The sequence below is a fragment of the Pelobates fuscus genome, chromosome 8, assembly GCF_036172605.1.
Source record: "Pelobates fuscus isolate aPelFus1 chromosome 8, aPelFus1.pri, whole genome shotgun sequence".
Classification (NCBI taxonomy): domain Eukaryota; kingdom Metazoa; phylum Chordata; class Amphibia; order Anura; family Pelobatidae; genus Pelobates; species Pelobates fuscus.
In genome coordinates this window covers 61,798,078-61,821,131 of record NC_086324.1, presented here as the reverse complement: position 1 = coordinate 61,821,131, position 23,054 = coordinate 61,798,078, and the positions used below count along the sequence as shown (strand labels likewise).

The 23,054-nt window shown below is 39.0% G+C and overlaps 1 protein-coding gene across 12 annotated transcripts in view; it reads right to left on the bottom strand.

Moving 5' to 3' along the window:
- Positions 1–23,054, bottom strand: part of UNC80 (unc-80 homolog, NALCN channel complex subunit) — a 157,118-nt gene that overhangs the window by 32,602 nt on the left and 101,462 nt on the right. For 11 of the 12 annotated variants that reach the window (XM_063429936.1, XM_063429937.1, XM_063429942.1 and 8 more), the window contains 13 exons: positions 22,766–22,936; positions 22,373–22,465; positions 20,076–20,294; positions 18,829–19,029; positions 17,489–17,612; positions 16,425–16,550; positions 15,820–15,943; positions 15,400–15,606; positions 13,141–13,325; positions 12,256–12,421; positions 11,333–11,512; positions 9,437–9,575; positions 6,976–7,032 (listed from right to left, as the gene is read on the bottom strand). In XM_063429936.1, coding sequence (XP_063286006.1) covers positions 6,976–7,032; positions 9,437–9,575; positions 11,333–11,512; positions 12,256–12,421; positions 13,141–13,325; positions 15,400–15,606; positions 15,820–15,943; positions 16,425–16,550; positions 17,489–17,612; positions 18,829–19,029; positions 20,076–20,294; positions 22,373–22,465; positions 22,766–22,936 — 1,992 coding nt within the window. The remainder of the gene's footprint in view (positions 1–6,975; positions 7,033–9,436; positions 9,576–11,332; positions 11,513–12,255; positions 12,422–13,140; positions 13,326–15,399; positions 15,607–15,819; positions 15,944–16,424; positions 16,551–17,488; positions 17,613–18,828; positions 19,030–20,075; positions 20,295–22,372; positions 22,466–22,765; positions 22,937–23,054) is intronic. The other variant, XM_063429947.1, reaches the window with a different exon arrangement.

The following is a 23,054-nucleotide window of genomic DNA, read 5'->3' as shown; positions in this document are numbered from 1 at the left end:
TCATTAAAGTATTGCGCTCTAAAACTGGTGCAAAGTACTACTACAAGTGAGACAATCACCATGGAAACCAGTGAAATCAGCAAGCTATTCACTTGGTGACTCCTCCCATTTTAAAATGTTCCACTTCTTTTCAGATGAAAATACTGATAAATCTCACCCACTCGTTCTGTTTTTCATCCCCCAATGCAATGTGTGCTCTTGCTATGTCTGTACTGAAATGAATAATGATGCCCTGTGCTCAGGGCCGGCGCTACCTGTAAGGCGGACTAGGCAGCCACCTAGGGCGCCCCTTGGGAAGGGGCGCCGCCAGGAGCGCCGGCCCCCGTCATGCTGCAGCCGCCCGAGCGCTCTGTAGAGAGCCTCAGGCGGCTGCAGCTTTGCCCGGGCTGGTGCGTCCATGAGGGCGCACCGCCCGGGCGCAGCATGAGGAGAGGGGCTAACAGGAGGGAAGCGCTCAGCGCTCCCTCCTGTCACTCCCTCACTGTAGCGTTGCCGAGCCCTGTATGGTCCGCGGGTACAGGGAGCATCTGTCTCCTGTACCCGGCCGGACTAACAGGAAGTGCACACTGAGTGTGCACTTCCTGTTAGTCCGGCCGGGTACAGGAAACAAAAGCTCCCTGTACCCGCGGACCATACAGAGCTCGGCCACGCTACAACAGAGGTAGGGGGGGGGGAAGAAAGAAACAGGGAGGGAGGGAGGGAAGAAAGAAACAGGGAGGGAGGGAGGGAAGAAAGAAACAGGGAGGGAGGGAGAAGAAAGAAACAGGGAGGGAGGGGGAAGAAAGAAACAGGGAGGGAGGGGGAAGAAAGAAACAGGGAGGGAGGGGGAAGAAAGAAACAGGGAGGGAGGGGGAAGAAAGAAACAGGGAGGGAGGGAAGAAAGAAACCGGGAGGGAGGGGGAAGAAAGAAACCGGGAGGGAGGGGGAAGAAAGAAACCGGGAGGGAGGGGGAAGAAAGAAACAGGGAGGGAGGGAGGGGCAAGAAAGAAACAGGGAGGGAGGGAGGGAGGGGGAAAGAAACTAACAGGGAGGTGGGGCGAAGAAACTAACAGGGAGGTGGGGGGAAGAAACTAACAGGGGGGGAACCTAACAGGGAGGGGGGGAAGACATTGACAGGGAGGGGAATTGACGGGGAGAGAGAAATTGACAGGGGGGAGTGACAGGGGAGGGAGGGGGAATGAGAGTAACAAGGGAGGGGGGAGAAGAGAGTGACAAGGGAGGGGGGAGAGATTGACATCCATCACACACACACACAATCACACACAATGCACCCCTTACACACAAAGACAATGAACCCCTTGCACACAGAAAAACAAACAATGCATTACACACAATGCATTACACAAACACACACACAATGCAACCCTTACACACAATGCATCCCTTACACACACAGAAACACACAATGCATTCCTTACACACACTCAATGCACCCCTTACAGACTCACACACTTCATCCCTTACATACACAGAAACACACCTTGCAGCCCTTACACATACAAACACAGATTCACACAATGCATTCCTTACACACATATCAGGACATCCCCTACACACTCCACCCCCTGTGAACAAACTCATTGGTGTAACATGAAGGTGGACCCTGGGACCCAGACCTTGAGCTTTGTAACGGGCCCCCCAAAAATGGAGCTGCTTCCCGTTCTCCCAGAACATTGATTTTTGTGACCAGTTACAAACAGCGTCCAGAGATCCTGTTCTACACCAGACCAGTGGAGCCAGACTGTAGCTAGAGCCCATCATCATCCTCATCTGCTTGTAAGTAGGCAATCTAGTATATTATTCGTGGCACTAATCTCTAATTTACCTCACATTAAAGAAACACTATAGTCCCCAGAACCACTGCAGCTTAATGTAGTGGTTCTGGTGTCTATAGCCTGTCCCTGCAGGCCTTTTAATGTAAACACGGCGGCACTGCAGCACTAGCGTTAGTTAACATGGCAGGTCATATGGGTGGGGCATTGTGATGTCATGGGGGAGGGGAGGGGCGGCAAACTTTACTTTTGCCTAGGGCGGCAAACATCCTTGCACTGGCCCTGCCTGTGCTAAATATTTCCCTAAGAAAGGTTACTCAGGGGTGTGCGGCTTAGCCATCAACCAGAGTGGTCACATATTTGTGGTGCTCCAAGTGAATAATTAATTTCAGTTAACTCCTGGCGAAGCAGGTGGTGGGCAGTGTTTGTGTGTATGGGAAGCAGTGTGTGTGTATGGGGGGAGTTATTGTGTCTTTGTGGGGTTAGGAGGGCAAATAAATATATTTAAAAAAAATTTAAGTAAAGATATTTTTTTTCATATCCCCCCTCCCTGCTTACCTTTGCCTTGGAAGGGGGGCAGTGCAAGACAATTCCTGGTGGTCCAAGAGGTGATATTCAGAGTGTTGCCACGGTAATCGCAGCAACGCTCCGAGCTTGAGAGAGGAGAACCCAGTGGAGCTGCAGGTTAGAGCTCCCCCAGTTCCACTCTCTCCTTTCCCTGCCAGCATTACACTGCTAGCGGGCCGGAGAGGGAGATCTCAGAGCTGGCAGGGGAGAGAGAGGCACAGTTCCCGGTGCTATGATCATTTGATCATAACACCGGGGAAATATCTTGCGGCACCCCTGTGCGTGCTGTGGCACACAGTTTGGGAACCGCTGCTCTAGATGATGCTAGGGTATTGTGGTTGACACTAAACTGCCTAATTTTCTCTGCTGATTTCTAACTAGCATTCTGCTCCAACACCAAGCCAAGAATGCCATAGTGGATGGCTAATACTGGCTTACTAAATCTATTAAGGCTCCAGTGGAGGCCTGCCGTAGTACCCATATATACCCAGCTGCTCCTTAACTAACATGTCTACTATTGGCCTTTACATCTTGTGTTTCACCTTCCTATAAATACTGTTCACTAATTTTCACCAATTACTTTGTTGTTTATGGCATTTGGTCAATCTGGCTAAATAGTCATTTTGATGTTGACCTTTATGCACTGTCTGTGTTGATAATTTGATATTATAAAAAAAAAAAGCAAAAAACAAAAAACAAAAGAAGCTTTGCTATTTTTCGTGACAAGGCAGAAAATATCTACCTGTCATAATGTTTATTGTATGGTCTTTCTGCTATTCTAAACTTTTGCCTAAATAAAAATATTGAATAAAAAAAGATTAATCACTAACAGTTAGTAGTGATGTGAATGTTTTATTCAATGGTGTATTTATAAGTGACAGTTCCCCTTTAAACATTTCACACACTCTTTATATTTTCAAGTTTTGAATGGTTCACTTTTTATTTTAGTAATATAAACCAGGCACATTTTGTTGGCATTTTGTTGGCAAAGACAGGAAATACAACATCTCATGATTTCTGCAACAGTTCCCCAATATCCTGTTGTAAAATTCTTTGTTACTGCAACATATAACTATTTCATAACTAAAGCATACAATTTTAGGGATGTTTTCATCTTAATCATGAACCAGAAGTGGAAGGTTATGTGTCAGCCACTATAAAAGGGCTACTTTAATGCTTACGTGAACTTAAATGTAACATAATATTCTAGTCATTTGTGAAAAGGGGTATTTTATGGTTATACCAAACAAGAGAGGAAAAGCTTATGCTTCAAGTTTTGTGTAATATCTATTCATACATGAGTTTATTTTTTTGCCGTATACAGATAGTGCTTCAGGGAGCTGTTAGTGATATTTTTAGCCATACCCATTTTAGAAATGGGCTGAAAAAAAGCCAATTTAAATAGACGCCCACACACATCACAACATACCCACTCTAATGGCACAATGTTCTGTGTTTGGGCTTCTATTTAAATTGGCTTTTTGTCTGCCTATTCCTGCTAGAAGAGGCTCATTCAATAAAAAAGACTGTTCAGAATCATGAGTTACATTACAGTGAGTTTTTACACTGAGTTTTTACACTGAGTTTTTTTCAACATCTATCTAATCTATCTATCTAATCTATCTAATCTATCTATTTTCTTGAAATGTGTTATTTTAAAGTCATAATTACAAATGACAATGACGATTTGACAATGAGATACTAAACACATCCATCTAATGACTGCATCCCATGAAACTTAATAAAGACTACAAACAACAATCACTCTACTAATACTTGGTCTCTCAACTTCTCCTTGAGTTGGGGAAGGCATGGACGCGTTGTTTAGACACAGTAAACATGTGACATGTAAACTAGTTCATCAAAATAATCAAGATAATAATAATGAGATTTGAAGTGAGTGTATGCTTATGATTAAAATATTTTATGTTTGCATCCTCAGCGTATGGTTGGAATGTTAGTTTTTAGTTAATTTTAGTGCCTAACCTCTTCAGAACTGGAGAATCTGCAAAATAACATAAGTAGATTCACCCCAACTTGACTCAATCAATAAAACCCTACATCAGAGCCCGATTATTTAGATACTGACTACTCAGTAACCGTGGGCTCCTTAGTTCTTGTTTTCTTGCTTTCTTTCTCTCCCTCCAGAATTCCTGGACAAATCTTCTACCTTATGTCATTCTAGTTATTCCATAATAGTCCAGACTGGGACTTTCCTTCTTGTCTGTGAACCTACGTTGCCTATTTTGATTATTGGACCAGATTTGAACTTCCTTGCTTGATACTACTTGGGTTGAGGCATCAGATCTCCCATCTCCTATTTCATGCCTTTCCTGCCTCTTCCCCACCACTCTCCTCCACACTTCCGTCCAAATGGACATTGGTCAAGCATGATGAAATGAAGAAACTACCAACTTTAACCTGGGCTCTACCTACTGTTTCTACTGGATAAACCATGAGATCCACCTGTGAAGACACCTTGGGTAGGTGGTTTATGTGTGCAGGTCTCATACACCATCTATGCCTTTCTTTCTCCAAAGATAAAATATATCTGTGTTTATTGTTTCCAAAATTGAGTTAGAAAGCTTAGTGAGTTTAGTACAATTTGATGACTGTACAACTACTATATGTGTGTGTATGCCTGCAATTTTAAATTCTAGTTTCTCACAGTTGACTAGAAACTAGATGCAAATGTCAACAATGAAAACAATATTTTTTCTGGATTACAAACAACTTGATTTTCTCACTAAAATAATAGATGGTATATTTAATATATTAAACCACATATATAATTCTAACTTTGAATGTCTTGGTTAAAATATATGTATATTTTAAACATTAGGCTATCAATGATTTTTAAGACAAAGATCAATTTTTAAATTTCACACTTGTGATTATAAAAGACCATCATCACTTATACGAGTAAAATACACCACAAGTTTTTTTTCCCAAAATCTAAATGACACTCCTAAATTTAAGATCTACCTATTGTTTCTCCATAACTGAAGAGGTTGACATTAAGATATACTAACATTCTTACAAAATTGAATGTATCTCTTACACTGTATATCTTTCACAATATTACTTTCTTTAAATTGATATGTTTATGTTTCAAGCCTGGTATACGTTATCCCTAGTAAGGAACAGGTGAGAGATATGACCATTAATTAAGCAAACATTCACAGTTGTAGGTGATCACAGTTTGGACGTTAAAGGTGCATGTACTGTTACTATACTTTTTATCTTTTTCCCACTTATCAAAATTTTTCTAGGCAGTCATATATATCAGTGTTTACATTTATCCTGCTTTCATTATCTAACATGCAATGTGATTGATCTGCAGTGTTGAGAATCTTGGTAAGGTTGACATTATGTTGTAAATGCTACATGTGAGCAGTGTCATAGCACCTGTCATTATAGATATCTGAAAAGGAGCCTGCCCACAAGGAGCCTGCTCCCTTTAACTCACATACATATAAAATGAATAATAAAATAAAATACTATTTTAAATGTCTCAGCATTTATTATATTCCCCATCTGGACCCTGCCTAGGCTGGCTGGCTGTAAAATAGCATGGTTTCTTGCATGGCAGAGTAGTCTCCCCCCAAAAATGGAGTTCTGGGACAACTGCTAGCTTTTAATGTTAATACCACACCTATTAAATCAGTATTCAGGACAGGTGGGTAAAGAATATAATAAAGATTTATGTATTTTATATATTAAATACATTGGGGAAGAGCTGTTAAAGTACTGAAAACATGAAAAAGGTGTGCATTCGTTCTATAGGTGGAGCTATCATCATAAAAACCTATTGGGTGTTCCTACTATTTCCTTTAGTTCCAATGGTGATTGCTCCACTTCCTGAACTTTGCCACACTTTTCTGTTTGTATAAATATTCAACTTTGCAACTGCTCTGCTACCTCACATAAAAGATAGTTTGCCATTATAGCAAAAAAACTCCCCATCGTGATGGGCACAGCCAACATATTTTCAATCACCTCTAGGTTCTTAAATTATCTTTAATTTCTTCCAGAAGTCTTCTATGAGCTATATCAGGGTTTCTCAATATGAGGTATGTGTACCACATAATGTATAAAAGATTGATATTGGGAGTACTTGGATACAACTATTTGTTAGACGTGATAATTCATTCCGAAGAATATTCGTAAACATCTATGTAGATTAACCACTAGGAATCTAACTACTCTTCTTACTAGAGCTCTTTGTTTATGATACAGCGACTCTATGGTTTAATCCTTCCTTGTTTTTTGTCATATAGTTTTCGATAGGAAGGATGTGCCAGTTAGATTCCCCCAAAAGTATCTATGGAGATTCTGCAAAGCTCAAATCCTCTTACTCATACAAATATTTTAGACTCATAATGAGAAGGTGGTAATTCCTCAATTCTTGCCCAAACTGTTGGGGTCAGCTGTGAATCATCTGTTTTTGTTTTTTTTATATGGTGGCAATCACTAAAAACTGCACCTTTAATGTCCACGTTGGATGGGGTATGAAAAGGACAACTGAGAGACGAAATGAGAGCGAGAGGGAGGACATGCTTCTGCAGCTGTAGTCTGGAGCCTCCATCCTCTCTTTCCCTCATACAGCACAGTGACGAAAACATATCATTCATACCTAGACAGGCTCATCTCGCCATCACGCCCATGGGAGTCGTCAAGAACATTAGGTTCGCTGCAGGAGGGGGAGGGAGATGAAGCATTGAAGGGAAAGAAAAAAGCAAAAAAAAAAATCTGCATGCAAAAATATCTATAAGGAACAGAATTCTATAACAAAACAAAAATACAAAACAACAGCAAATTGTCTTTGGTTTGGGCCATTCTGTAGATTTAATGTCACAGGCAATGGGGCATAGAACGAGCTCCATGGGATACAAAAAATGGTAAAAAAATGCAATTGAATGGGAAATAGAAAGGAAGAAATAGGTAGGAGAAGAAGCAGGAACTTAGGAGCTATGTTTTTAAATTAAAGCAGCAGTACTGGTCAATAATCTATTTAGGGAAATGTAATGGCCCTAATGATGAAAAACAAAACCTCTGATGCGCTGACCGTATGAACCGCGGAAATGTCCATACAATCAGGGTTATTTACAAAAGTCAGGAATTCAAAGTGAATTTCAACTTTAAGACCACAAAAGCCAAGCTAAAAACTGTGTTGAATTGATACATTTTCCAGTTCTCCATTATTTTGCCTTAAAATGTTAAATTTACTTTGAATTCCTGACAAGTCACTATTTAGCATATAACCTTGTATGTTTGTTCACACAATCATTTAATAGTATATCACATACTGGCATAGTAATCATCACATATATACACTTTATTCTCATGTTTCTAGACACTGTGCAATGGGTTTGCACAACAAAATTAGAGTTGTAGCTATGTAATTAGTTATTTAAAACTCAGTTTAGTTTGTATGAAATTTAGATGCCTCAGATTGGGTTTAAGTGTTTAGTAAATTCACTAGTTCCATTATAGTTCAGTACTACTTAGTTACCCCGACTTATTATCGATGTCAGTGAAAACTTGGCTCTCTTGCAAAATGACCTCTAACGAAATCATCTGACTCTGGCCCAAGCTAGTTTCTGTGAATGTTAATTGTGACAATATTTTGATTATTATCTGATCAATATTATAGTAAGGGTCCACTTTATTCAACTAATTATATAGTGAATAAACCACTATATTCAGTGTAAAGTGTACATATGATAGGATCTATTTGTACCTCTCCTGAGCAGATACACTTAATTTATGATGTGTTGATATTGTCAATGTGGGCATCAGTTGGGGGTTGTAATCCAAGGTTAAAATCAAATGGCTATTAATTTTCTTGAATCAAATATATTTTGTTGCACTAACAATTAGTAAAATAATTAGTTCTGCTGCTTTAATTATATAATAAACGTGCCTGATCACCATTGTAATCTTGCACATATAAGTCAATGCAAACTGAAGGTCTACAATAAATTACTATGCAGAACCAAAGTATGTATTTTTTATATATGTCTCAGATACAAGTGGAAATCTGGTCACTTTATCATATGACAGCCAAACTATTTGTAAACCATGGCAGTATTTCATATCAGCCTTATACACAGGAACTAAAACATGTCGTAGCTCAGACAAGACATAACCAATTAGGCTGTGGCTAAGTGTACATCAGTCATCTATAATACACCTTTAAAATGTTTGTGCTATGCAAAAGACAACTGCTTTATGCAAATTGTATATAAAATATGGGTTGGCGAACATCCAAAGCCATTTCAATATGTACCCACAACTTATAAAAAAATATGTAATAAGAAGGAGACTCAGTGCAAGTTATACCCAAAGTATGATTTTATTAACAGTGAACCAAACAACCTGGCTGCTGGTATTGTATGGTTTGCAGTAAATAAAATCCCTCTTTGAGATTTGGCTGCACCGAGTAGTATTGAGTGGGGACTAGCAGTGACGGAACACGAAGTCATGGCTTTGGGGACATTCCCCACCAGAGTTCCATCGTTTCTAATCGATTCATAAAAATGATTAATGACTGGTGTAACGTTATGTCAATTAACTCACATACGAGTAGTTGGAGCTCAAGGTCAATGTTTTAACACACTAGATTGAAACACACAACAGAAAATTTCATACATTTTGGAAAAAGAAAACTTTCACCTCTTTAGAACCAAGAATATGGTAGGAAAGTTATTAAAATAAAAAAGTTTGCTTAATACTGGTTGTGGAGGGGTAAAGAAAATCTAAAAAAAACAAAATTAAGAAAAGATGTTCATGAGTGTTGAAAAAAGAAATTACTTAGTGCTAACTGTGAAGATGTTCCTCTCATTGGTCGATTTCTTAAGTATCATTTTCACGCGCCACTTGTTATGCACTGGGGTTTTTGATTGATGAACTCTTTCTACCTTGAGATAATTATGTAACAGCTCAACTGTAACTAGCCAGTGTTAATGATGTGGTGTCTATTCATTCTCACTTGATAGGAAGATTTGGAGGCGTATGAAGCATTACAGTGGTATATCAGATTCCCTTAAAAGGGAAACCAGCCCGTAAAGCAATGGATTGACAGTTCAGTTTACCTTTGGCTGGGAAGCAGGCCACCCTCAGCCTGAGGGACAGATATGCAAGATGTGTGACTGGAGAAACGTCTTCTCCCAATGGCACTCAGCAGGTACGCGTCTTGTTCACTTACCACACTGGGCATGCTCACAGAGTCATCTAAAAAACAAACATGTGCGTCAATTTATACACTGCAAAACGTGTAGTATATTGAATCTGCATTGTTTAAATTACTAAGACTTTGAGACCAAGGACATTCATACTAAGGGCGGCAGAATCAGAGATCACACCTGTTATTATGAGTGCTTGTTTCTGTTCTGGCGGATCAAACTTAAAAATATATAAATATTACATGGAGCAAAGTAATCTGATTGGGAGATGGTATACAATTCCACAAGTTTTCTAATTTGCATTTCAGCAGGGAAGCATTTTTACTTCGAAACACATCTTCGCTGTATCAAAAAATCCCTATATTTTTAATTAAAATGGGTGATTTTAATAATCTTTGTAGATTTAAAAATGTTGCATTTGTTGTTGTTGTACTTTTTATATAATTTGAGATATAGCTGTCATTTCTCGGGATTTTTAATATCATATTTACTTTATCCCTATATTTAACATATATATGAGATGTGTGAAAAACAAAAAACTAAATGTAGAAATCTACACCTCTTTCTCCTGTAACTGGGTTCTCCAATCTTAGCTCCTGTCAATCATAGCAATAATATTTGTCCTTTGCATCTTACAGTCAGTATACAGAAAGCACACGTAGAAAAAGAGAAATGAAACAACGTTTCGATTTCTCCAGTGTCTCTGCATTGTTTGCCCTGGGTTTGCCTGGACGGAACTGGACTGTTATGACATTTGCTAAATCTTTTATATGAATTTAATCAAAAAACCCTGCATGAAAATAAATTAACAATGGCCTCTTACCTCCTCATCCCCTATTTAATGTATTTATGTATTTGTGTAACAGTGGTGACTGCTATCTTGCCAAGATAAGCTCTGCCGTTTCTTGAGACATATTCTTAATGTTATATAAACATTATAGATAAGTCTATCCTAATAAAGGCCATAACCCTAGTTTATACGCAATCAAAAAATAAAAATTCCATGGTGAAGAGGAAAAATGGTGAAGAGAGAACCCTTTAATAGTGCTAAAAAGGCTCGCAAAAGGAAAGCAAGTAGTGATGTCCCGAACAGTTCGCCAGGAACCGTTCGCCGGCGAACATAGCGTGTTCGGTCCGCCCCCTATTTGTCATCATTGAGTAAACTTTGACCCTGTACCTCACAGTCAGCAGACACATTCCAGCCAATCAGCAGCAGACCCTCCCTCCCAGACCCTCCCACCTCCATGACGAATAGGGGCGGACCGAACATCGCGCGTGTTATGATAAAGGAATGGTATGATAAAGGAATCACATCAAGATGAGAATTTGTTTATTTTAGTTAAGGGTGTCTGGTATCTTTACTTTTTAGTTTTTAATTGGCGAGAGAACTGTTTTTTTTTCAATTTGTGTGCAAAACTGCACATGACTGTACAATAAATGAAATACAAAGTGTTTTTGTTTATCTCTGCTTTTCCTTTCATTAGGGGATTTTTCCATCCATATTAGTGTTCCTGACCCAATAGTGTTCCTTTAACTTATACTATTGAGAACTGCACTTATTGACTGGGCAATATCTGCCCTGTCTACTAGATATCTGGATACATTTTGTTTTGTTTTGTTTTATTTTCATGTATACCTATTAAAAAATTTTAAAAAAAGATATAGGTGATTTTCAATGTTTAATTCAATGGTATACATGCCAGAGTAGATACAGTAACCTCTACTCTACTAGCAGCACCACTACTATAAAAAGCATGTTGTATGGCCCCCTTTTTACCTTGTTTATACCAGTTTATTCACACTTACTTTCTTCTTCTTCCTCATCTGTGCGACTTAGCGTGTCCTGCGAGGCTTGCTGAGAATGCTCACTGTCCTGTTCCCAGACAGTCCCTGTGCCTGTGTTGGAGCGGGACATTGTGGCTAGACTCAGACGGTAAGCAGAGGTAGAAGTTCCCACTGTGCTGATCGAGGTTTTTCCTTGGTATGCTAAAGGAATCATAAGCAGACAATCCTCAGTTCCAGAGATACTGATCTGATGACTGAGATGACTAGACTACAAATTACATCCAAAGATCTAATACATTATGAAGTTATATATTACCATACATGCTCCTATAATCTTATTTTCATATTTATACTATTAGTCCAAAATGGTATTATGTCAGTTCACATTTTTCAAAATTATGCTCCTTTATGATAATCAATAAATAATCATTAAAACAATAACTCTGTTTTATGCTCAAAAGTGACACAACAAAACCTTAAATACACACGTTAAGGAATGGCTCATACTGTACAAAATGTTGGCATTGCTCTTACAAAAATGTACCATTATTTGTTTGTTCTTATATTGCCAAAGTGTGGTACATAAGTGAATTTGGAGATGAAAACATTTATGAAATATTTAAAAAGTCACTCCAAGCTGGATTTGACCAGTTCTTTTTAACACATTATATAAATATTGAATACATGGATATTAGAAACATTTGAAGTCTGTGCATTTGCTGTAAAACTCCAGGCTTTGCTGCTTCTTCAGGCACCAGACCAAGAAGCCTAGATTTAATAAGCTCTAGAACTTTATAGGCACAGCAGGGAAAGCAAACACATGAACTACAACTCCCAGAAACCTATGTGCCTAATGTGTGGGTACCTGCCGTATCACTTTAACACAATTAACAGATTACAGCAATGTGCCTGTTTCTCTTTTTTTGCCACTGACAAACCCTTACCTGATCCACTGTGCACGGCTTCCTTCAGAATTTTTAGTTCACTGTTGAATTCATTGATGAGTGAGCTCTTACACAGAGGTCTTGGAATGAAGCGACGTTCCAGCTGATCTGCAATGTGTTGCCGGGCACTTAGCTCGTCCTGAGTCTCTGCTGGCTGTGCCAATAGCTGCAGGATGAAAGGAACCATGTGTTCTATAAAATGGATGTAGATCAGACTAACCATGCCCCAATATGTGTAGACCACACAACTTCTGCATTGCCAGAAGGTCTACAAATGTTTATTCCCATAGTACACACAATTTCATTTTATTTCCAAAAGATAAAAATGATTAAAAGTGGCCAAATTACATATAGAAACTGCATTATAATCTTCATCCATGAAAGTTTTTGATTTCTATAAATTAGAATTTATATATCTCTCACTAAGAAAGCATTGGTTTTCGCAAACTGTGGAAAACTGACAACACTGCTGCATATTCTAAGCTGAAATACGAAACTGGAAAAAAGCTTGCAATGGGTCAGTCTATAGAGAGACAATATACCGTCTTCTGATAAAAAAAAGGAGACAAGATAGGTCAAGTGCTATATGTCTGTATATAGAGAAGAATAAGGAAAGAATAAGTTGCACCAGACAACTGAACCAAACAAAATGTCAAACAGTAGGTAAAAAGTGATAAAGTGTAATCTTAATACGATCAATAGATAAATATAGGTTCAAAATATTAGCATATGTAAAACAATAAGCCTAACAATACCCTCTTCTATAACTCAATCCTTGATATTGTATAGGTATAAAAGGATGTCAGTGGGGAGAGGTAACAATTCAGATCAATATAAAGCTTGACAGTATGTGTGTTCATTAACTTTGTATAAAAATAAACGCACCTTGCATTGTATGAAAGGTCTCAGCAGTATAAATATTGGGATACGCGTTCTCACAATGAAGTCCAGGAAGTCCCACAGCGCCAATCCCCCAACTTTCCTCAGGGCCATCTCCTTGACCTGGAGGCTCAACCTGTACCACTGGCTTCCCAACTGCCTCTCGAAACACACCAGGATGACTTTCAAGGCTGGAAAAAATTAGAGACAGTGTGAAGGAAGCAGCTGATACAGACAATGTATAATAATAAGACTGATATTAAAATAGGTAAGATAAAGGGCATATGTAAATTTAAAGAATATATGCAGCATTATATAAGATGTACCATTCACAAGTTTTAAGACCACTTTGTTCTAATTGTATTTCACTAATAAAACACCGCATAGGCATTGTTTGGTTGGAGGCTTTGGGGACAGAAGCCCCAAACGTGGAGCTTTTTATCCCCAGATCTCTACATTTGGTAGAGGGAGCTAACAATTTTTTTTACTTTTTAAAAATCTTTTTAATTTTACATTGGCAGCTGCATTAGTAGTACAGTTCTTCATCCAGGATACTTGGGGGGAAAGGATCTCCAAGTGACTGCTGTGAGGAGGTGCTGGGGAAGAGAACTTAGCTGCGCATCCGTCTATTAGTTAAGTATGCGGGATCACATTGAATACCTTGATGTCCATAATGTGCTTGTTCCCGGCTATGCTTTCATTGAGACTCCAGAGAAAATCAACAGCACACTGTTCATGGGACAAGAGGAGGATCATCATATAGAGAAGCAGAGAAATGTCAAGACATCTCACCTCTTTCTTAGTGTGGGGTCATCAGGTTTTTCCTTTGAGCTCAAGCCTTCAGATGTTTCTAGATCCTAGCAATGCCCTTGATACACTGAATCTCATCCCCTCACCTGTATATTCTGACACCAGCAATGTTTGAAAAAATTATATCTGAGGGTTCTCAAACACAGACATAGTTATTCACAAAAGTGAGAATTGTTCGGAATTAAGAGTAAATTTAAAACGAAATTCAAATTTAAGGCCAATATAACCGAACAGGATATGGAATAGATTTTTTTCTAATTTTGCTATTTTGGCTTAAATTCTGAAATTCACTTTGAATTCACCTTGCAATCCCAGACATTCTCACTTTAGTGAATAGCCTTAAAACTATCACCTATAGCTAATCTGTAGGAGACAATGAGAAGGTTAATTGGACTTGTGCAATGTGGCAAAATTCAGTTTGCCCAAATCCCTTCCCCCCAAATTTCTCTGGTGGACTGAAAGTCATCCATGGTTCGACTCCTCTGAATATCGGCCATGCAAAAATATTCGGTAAAAATTAAAGACTAACCAAAAAGGGCGTGAACATGGGCCTATCAGTGAATTGCCAAATATAAATATGAAGTATATATTTTCCAGTACACTGTAAGGCACATTTTGTGCCATTTGGTTATAGAGGAGCAGTAAAAACATCTATATTTACATATTCTATATTTATTATTTTTGTCCCTCTATTGGTCACTTCTCAATTGATCTGTAAATATAATAAACATCTAGTGGCTGTCCCCTAAACATTAACAATTTTTTCCCCCATCAACAACTTTTTTGGGGCGTCACAGACGGAACACCGAATGATCAAAATGCTTGTCCATTTGTCAGTCATTTGTTCGGTTATGCATCTATATGGCACTTTGGAGTTACAGAATTCAGTTGCTTAAATCCAGTCACAATATAATTTGTCTGTAAACAAATGCACAAGTCTGCTGCTAAAACAGTGATCAGCAAACCTGAAAAAATAGGAAGATTTGATGATACAGTGTGCAGCAGAACATTACATGAAGACTGTCATCATTTTTTATTACTGAAAATAAAATATTGCATTTAACATACTGTGCATTAAATTGTAATAAAAATATTACAAAAAATTCTTTACACTGATTGTCCTGGCTTTTCCTTGCTCCACGCGGGGAGCCATCTTCAATTCTCTATGATCAGAAGCACCAAGGTACACAACCATCCCACAGTGCCCTTTTTAGATGCCCTGCCTTTCAGCATGATGTAAGGACTTGTTAACACATGCTATTTCTTGATAAACAACATGTTTTTGGTCAGAAAAGCATGACTTTCATTCCAAAAAGCCCTTACTCTTACTCACTTTGTGTCTCTGTGTATCCCCTTACAAGTATGTATTTGTTTTATAAAATAACACAATTTTTTTTACAAATAATAACAAATCATGACAATTTTCCTTTAACATGTGTGTATAGAGGCTCGCACCAAGATAAGCAGCCTGGCTGGTAGACTCAGCCAGTCCTTCTCTGCGGAGATCTTTCCCAGCATCCCCTGGGGTCGAGCAGTGGGCAGGAGAACTCTCTAACATGAAATTCTTGCTGCGGGAAGTGCTGATGATCCTCGGTGGCAGTAGGATATTTATGACAGTCTGAAGTAGAAGAAACACCTCCGGCTGCTCTAGCCAAGGACTATCTGAGAGAAGCAACGGAGGAAAAAAAAAACATTCATACAGGCCATGTCTTGTCATAATTCCTTGTCCAAAACGAGAATGGCTGTTTTGACCATCTCCAATTTAATTAGGTTATACTCACTGTGTAATTTCAGGCAAACATATTCATGCAGGACCCGGTCAGAAAGAACAAAACAATAGGAAAAGATAATGTTTGTATATTACACTACTCAAACCTTTGCTTCCTGATCCCACAGTGAGCACAAAAGGAATCAGAAGATTCAGTAGCATTCCCTCTCGCCTCTCTTGGTTAGTAAATGGTGAAATCACATGACTAAGCGGGAAGTCTTCTTTCAACGCCTATGAGGGAAACAAAAGCAATATACAAAATGGCCTCCAATCTGAGCTCAAACAATGATGGAGTTAAAAGAGCTGCAGCTACAGCTCAATTGCAAAAAAAAGTCCAATGATTTCTAAGGTGCATGTAGAAGCTTTAACCCCTTAAGGACCAAACTTCTGGAATAAAAGGAAATCATGACATGTCACACATGTCATGTGTCCTTAAGGGGTTAATGGCACTTCATTTGTTCCATTAGGAAGGCAAGGCTGAGAGAGGCCTAACGTGTTTTTATGGCCTGACGTGCTTAAAGAAAAACCCAAACATTCAGGTTTTCATAAGAGCCATCAGCTTATGAGTCTAAATGTTATGGAACTATCTATTGGATGTTTGGTTATTAGATAGAATAACAAAGTACTATTTTGTTGTTTGAATTCATGTCTTCTTCTAGTAATAAGAAAGTTTTGGGTGACTAAGTAAAGGACCAGACTAGTAGATACAAACCTGAATCTGTAGTGCCACAAGCCTAACGACAGCTGTGCTGAAGGGGAGAGGTGGGGAGAGGTATGGACTGAGGTGAAGAAGAGGTAAGCCATCTGCAACGCTAGATGGTCCCACCACACCCATTACCTGTAAAAGGAAGAAAATACCTAGCTAAGCATTAAGCACCCAGATCAGTCCTTGGAAAATTACTGTAACCTTAGTCCCGGTAATACCAATACAATAAAACAGAGAGAAAGAATGATCAAATGAGACATCTGTTTTCTTTCTAGATGGTTTTCTAAATAATTAACAACAATTAAAACAAATGTATACATTTATCATGTATTTTATAAATTGGTATAATTTACAACAATTTGTGGAACTTGGTATTTATTGAAAGAGCTATGACATACAAGGAGACAACGTTTTTCCAAACGCAACATGAGATGGACTAGAGCCTAGTTGTCTTAAACCTTCAGCAGCCATAATGAGACCATAGCTTGTGATAACAAACTATTTCAGAATTCTTTTATGATGATTCTCATATTATTTTTAGGTCATGTAAGCAAGGACAATCACAACTTATCTGATAACGGATATCTAAAACAGTAATGTTATGAGCCAATTTAATTCATTGACGTTGATAATTCCATTTTATGTTAAGTGCACATCTCAACTCTTCAAATTGCTAGATATCACATGCTTTTATCTTAGAATAAAAAAAAGTAGTGTATATTGCTTAAATCTGATTTATAAAGCCTCATATAATTTCACAAATTATCGAACTATAAACCTAACACGCATTCTATGTTGCTTATTTATGCATAGGTAGACAAATAAACATTTTAAATTTTAACATGTAATAAAGGACATGAACAACAATTAGATTAACATATCAAACATTAACAATAGACAATTACAGAAGGGTCAATGAAAGACACAAATACTGAAATATGGGAGGTAACATACATTGCAGTATTTTCTTGAAGCTCCACGTAGGTAGCATGCAGCGTTTAAGCACAGATGCGGGATTCACACACCGACCTTGAAACAGAATAGCAAGCCTACAGTTCGTGGTTACTCACCAGGTTGACACAAACATTGATCAATGACCTAAGGTGAGGCAGGAAGGATATGATAGGCTGCCTCTGAAGTGTCAAACAAACCCCTTCTATCAAATTGCTAGCAGGTTCCCACTCAACCTGTCGCCTGCAACACAACAGGAGGAGTGATTAGAGGAAAGACAATGATGGCATTATATTGGAGAACCTGTTAATCACAGCAGTGATATCTGCAGAAGGTATCTTCCATGCTGCTCAAAGACAAAACAAAGACATATATAAAATAGACATGAGATGAGATATTCAGTCCACTATCTCTTCCGGGATCACTTTCCATATTAACTTTTATTTCGCTTAAAAATAAAACATATCTTAATGTAATAATAATTTACCGGAAGTTACAAAAGTTAGTTTAATTGAAAAAAACAAACTATATTCTCTTCTGAATTCTTTTTAAATGCCCAATAAAGGCCTATTCTCTTTCCTGCACTTTCCTCAGTCACTGGAAGTCAATCCTGTAGTGCTTTGTGTGATATATAGTAAAGAAATTGTATGGCATATTGTGGACTTGCAGTGACTGGGGTCAATGGGGATGGGAGAACAGACCTCTACATTTCCTGCACGTACCAATAGACCACCAGAGTTATGGAGTACAGGAGAATAAAAAAGTACTATGTTGTAGAGGCAACACATAAGAGAAGGTACGACTGTAAGAAGGAATAAGAAATAATGCTGGCCTTGGCGTAGAACAACCACGTACATGTACGCAGTAGCAATGATTCTTTATATTTCTTTTTTTTTTTTCATATTTCTGCCACTCACATTTCTGGCACTCACTATATGTAAATGCCATGCCGTGAATGAGATATTAGTTCCATTCCAATAAACAACGTACCAGTTCTCTGATGCTACATGTATCCTCAGCTGCTATCCTTTGTGATGACTACAGTGACCCGAAGCAGCGAAAGAAGGTACCAGAATAAAAAAAAAAATCTAGGTTTTTCACACATATCACCTTTCCAACATCATTACAGCACATCAAGTGACCGGACTATTATTGCGAAATATTTGATAGTCAGCCTTACTGCCTCTCACACTGCGTTTAATAAGCAGTCTCTATTTTCTAATATTATTCTATAATAGAAGGAAAAAAAATATTTCTGTAACCTTCTTATCATAGTTTGGATGTCATAACACCATGTAAGCGAGTGAGTTACCTACCTGATATTGTTTTTATATTTCCTCTGCTGTTGCCCCGTTAAACCATTACAGGGTGTTTGGGCAGCCGCAGAGGAAAGTTATGCCCTTACTTCAAGGTTTGCAACATCAGAAACCCAAAGCATGTTTCTGTAGCATCTGCTCACCTTAAAGTTGGCATTTTGTGAATTTTATTGAACATACGATCCAGTCTCTTTAGAATGAGAATGAGGGCTGGCCTCACTGCCTCTGCTGTCCAGTCTGTTATAGGCAACATCTCCATAATATATCGCTTCAGTCCCTTGCTCTCCATGGTCTGTGTATCATAAGGTGCCAGTTTTAGAAGCGAATGGGCAATTTCTGCCAACCTAAAAAGGATAATTCAAAAGTTTATATTAGTGTCAATGATTTTCTTACAAAATATCTTCCCTACACATTTGCTCCATACATAAGCTTTCCAATTATACTGATTTCCATAAAACAAAAAGTGTCTCATATGGCTAGATTATGTATTAATTCCTACCAACAATATCAGCATATAGAAATGCATCTTACAAATTAACTGTAACACAATGTTTTCTCATGCTGGCTAGATATGTTAATGAAAAATAGAAGGTCAAGGGATCGTAAGAGGAAGTCCACACTTTAGAGAGGTCAGGTGTAAATGGAAAGCATTCCACCATTGTGTATGTCTGGACAAGATCTAGGGTGCCAAATTGGAGAGCAACCAAATACCAAACCAAAATCAGAGAACCAGAATATAGAGTCATCAAAGGAAACTAAACGTCAAACAAGGGCCCAAGACTGTTGCCTCCACACCTGGAACAATTGTGTCAGGACTGAGGATAACTATCAAGAAATTGTATTTATTTATAATAATAAACATTAAAATACAAATAAAGTGCAGCAGTCCTATGCATTTCGACCTAATACTGGATTTCTTTATGGTCCAATACAGTGTATAAAATATAAAATAACAATACCTACCCTGAACCTTGACACAATTGTTATTGGCGAGGAGGCAACAATCTTGGGCGAAGGTGACATTGGTTCACCCCCAAGAAATTTGGGGAAGGCACCCAGCGGCGCTTTATCAATATCCTATCTTGTGAGTTAATTTCAAACAGCACAATTTACGTTTTGTTTTTTTTAACTGTATTACACTATATTTATATTTCTTCTATAGATTTACAGCTGCATTGCCATTATATATACGTTGTCCATTGGCTGTTCTGAGAAGGGATATTATCTGGGAAATCACCTCGGGAAGTGGAATCTTAAAAAGATAAGTCTTTTGCACTTTTTATTTTTGCAGCACTTTATGGTGAGGGTAGCATTAGCCTAAGAAGTCATCATATTCCGCTGTGCTATATATTTCGCAAGGACTTATATCTGTGGGGCAGTTACAGGATACCTCATGTGTGATTTTACATCCAAGAGTTCAAGAGAAGTAACTCTGGGCTCTCCAGCCAGGTTCTGTAGAATCTTTAGTCTGGGGCCACAGTGCTTGTAGAACTCTGTGCAGATGTTGAGTAGAGACTCTCGAGGTCTTCGGAATTCTTCTCTTGCAATCCTTTCATCAAGCTCTTCCCTAGGTAGACCCTGCCCTTCTTCCAGCAAGTGAAGATTATCTCTAAAATAAATAGGAACAAAGGTTTGATTGTTAGTTTAGGCTTTAATTTGTTTGTCAGATTGAAGGTGGAATGTCCAAGCTTTACTCTAAAATGGCTAAATAGTACCAGTCCAATGACTATATTCCACCAGGTACAAGAACTCATTTGGATTTAAATGTTTAGGAAAAACAGCCGAACTGAGACCAAACCTGATATGTTTTTTTTTCATTTGACTCTTTTGACCTAAAATGTAAAATTTACTTTGAATACATTGTTGGTAATTCATGGTAATTCACAGTTCAGCAGTAATGCTGGATTACTCAAGTTGTAATATAATTTAGGACCAGATGAGGTCCTTACATTTATGAGGCAACATAGTGCAAACAAGTTTTGTCTTGGAGATTACATAAAAAGCACACGCTACATGTAAAAGAAGCTTTTAACGATTACAAACATACAAAGCACTAACAAAGTTTAAATTAATAATAATCCAAATGTATTCTCCATATTGTAACCCTATCCTCAGTGGTGTTTCCTGGTTTTGTGCTGCCCCTCTCCCCCCCGCGCCACTCCCACCCAACCCTTCCCCGCCCTGCCTTCTAAATACACACACACACATTCACTGACAGATACGCATGCACTAGCTAACAGACAAACACACTCACTAACAGACACACACAGACACACACTCACTAGCAGACACACACACTAACAGACACACACAGACACACACTCACTAACAGACAGACACTAACAGACAGACACTAACAGACACACACACACTAACAGACAGACACACACACTAACAGACAGACACACACACACTAACAGACACACACACACTAACAGACAGACACACACTAACAGACACACACACACACAGACACACACACTCTAACAGACACACACACTAACAGACACACACACTAACAGACACACACACACTAACAGACACAGACTCTAACAGACACACACTCTAACAGACACACACTCTAACAGACATTCACACACTCACTCACATTAACACATTATTTTTTATTTAACCTTCCCCCCAGCCTCCTTACCTTTGAGGATGCTGGGGGGGGTCCCTCTTTCCCTGGGGGTCCAGTGGCTGCTGGGCGGGCGGCAAAGGCGGACGGCTGGTGAGGGAGCACTTCCTCTGAGCTGTCTGCTCAGCTCCCTCGTGCGCCGCCCGCAGAGTGAGGCTGGGAGCCGGAATATGACGTCATATTCCGGCTCCGCCTCCCAGGTGTTCTATCAAATTCCCAACCTTGTGAAAATCCCCTACCCTCATCACTTCCGGTGAGGGGAATCAGCTGGATCCTGTGCTGCACATGTGTGCTAGCACTCATGCTACTCCTCCACAGCAAGGTCCTGGAAGGTAAGTAAAACTAGTTTTACACTTTCATTATAGTTAGTGCATTCACTAAGCTTAGGCACATGGGCCTTTAGGGTTAAGTGAGGGTTCAAATTAGGGTTAGGTAAGTGATTCTAACCTCTCTCACTCTCTATTCTTACCCTAACCCTTGGGGTAAGGGTTAAAATAAAGTGTGAGAAATCACTATTTAGTGATATTCCCCTAATGTGAAATATCACTAAATGTGAACAAGTCCCTAATCCTAACCCTAATTTGAACCCTAACATTAACCCTAAATGTCCCATGTTCTAAGCTTAGTGAATGCACTAACTATAATGAAAGTGTAAAACTAGCTTTACTTACCTTCCAGGACCTTGCTGTGGAGGAGTAGCAGGAGTGCTAGCACACATGTGCAGCACAGGATCCAGCTGATTCCCCTCACTGGAAGTGACGAGGGTAGGGGATTTTCACAGGTAGGGAATTTTGAATTTGAACAGCGGCGCGCGAGAGAGCTGAGCAGACTGCTCAGAGGAAGTGTTCCCTCGCCAGCCGCCCGCCCGCCCAGCCCAGCATGTCAGTTAGTCGCAAGGCTAACAAGGCATTTGCCCTGGGCATTTGGGGGTGGCTTTTTTTGCCGCCCCCTGGAAAATGCCGCCCAAGGCAAATGCCTTGTTTGCCTCGCGGCTAATACGTCCCTGCCTTTCCCCCCCTTAACCAAAATAAAATAAAAATAATTTATACCTGAGGTTAACCCCAGCAGACATGGTGTGATTGGATGTTGTTGCTCCTTTATGACCCTGGTCTCCTCTGCTCATCTGTGGAGCAGTCATGGGCCTATAAGAGACATCCGTTAATGCTACTGTACAGTGCTACTCAATGTGTTGGTGCTATAAAAATAATGGTGTATGTAAATGTCAGCGATAGATTCTTAACACAAGGTAACAATTTACATAATATTTACATTTATGACGAACCATAAACATCTCCTTAACAGAATCCAGGTTACTGTTACGTATTTATTTTTATACTACTACTTATTACTTATTGTAGCTTCTGGTATGTTTGTTCAAAGCAAATAAAAGCACTCTTAGTGTTACAGCAGTAAACATGGTAAGTAGTTTGAGTATACATGACCTTGTCAGCGCCTCTACACTGTATAACAAGGCCTGGAGGGAGGTAGCCAAAGCAGCTGTAGCAGCGATTTCCTCACGGGCAGCAGACACCGTTTCCAGCTGAGATGTCTGATGCTTCAACTTCTGCAGGTAACAGGGGACCAGTGCTTCCAGCACCATCAGCATCTGCAGGCTAAACAAATCAATATATAATCAACAATCCCACGAATGTCATACATGGATTCATTGTTTAAATATATATCACAATTTTGTTTTGTAATGGATTGCCTTATGCAATGACAGTTCTTCAT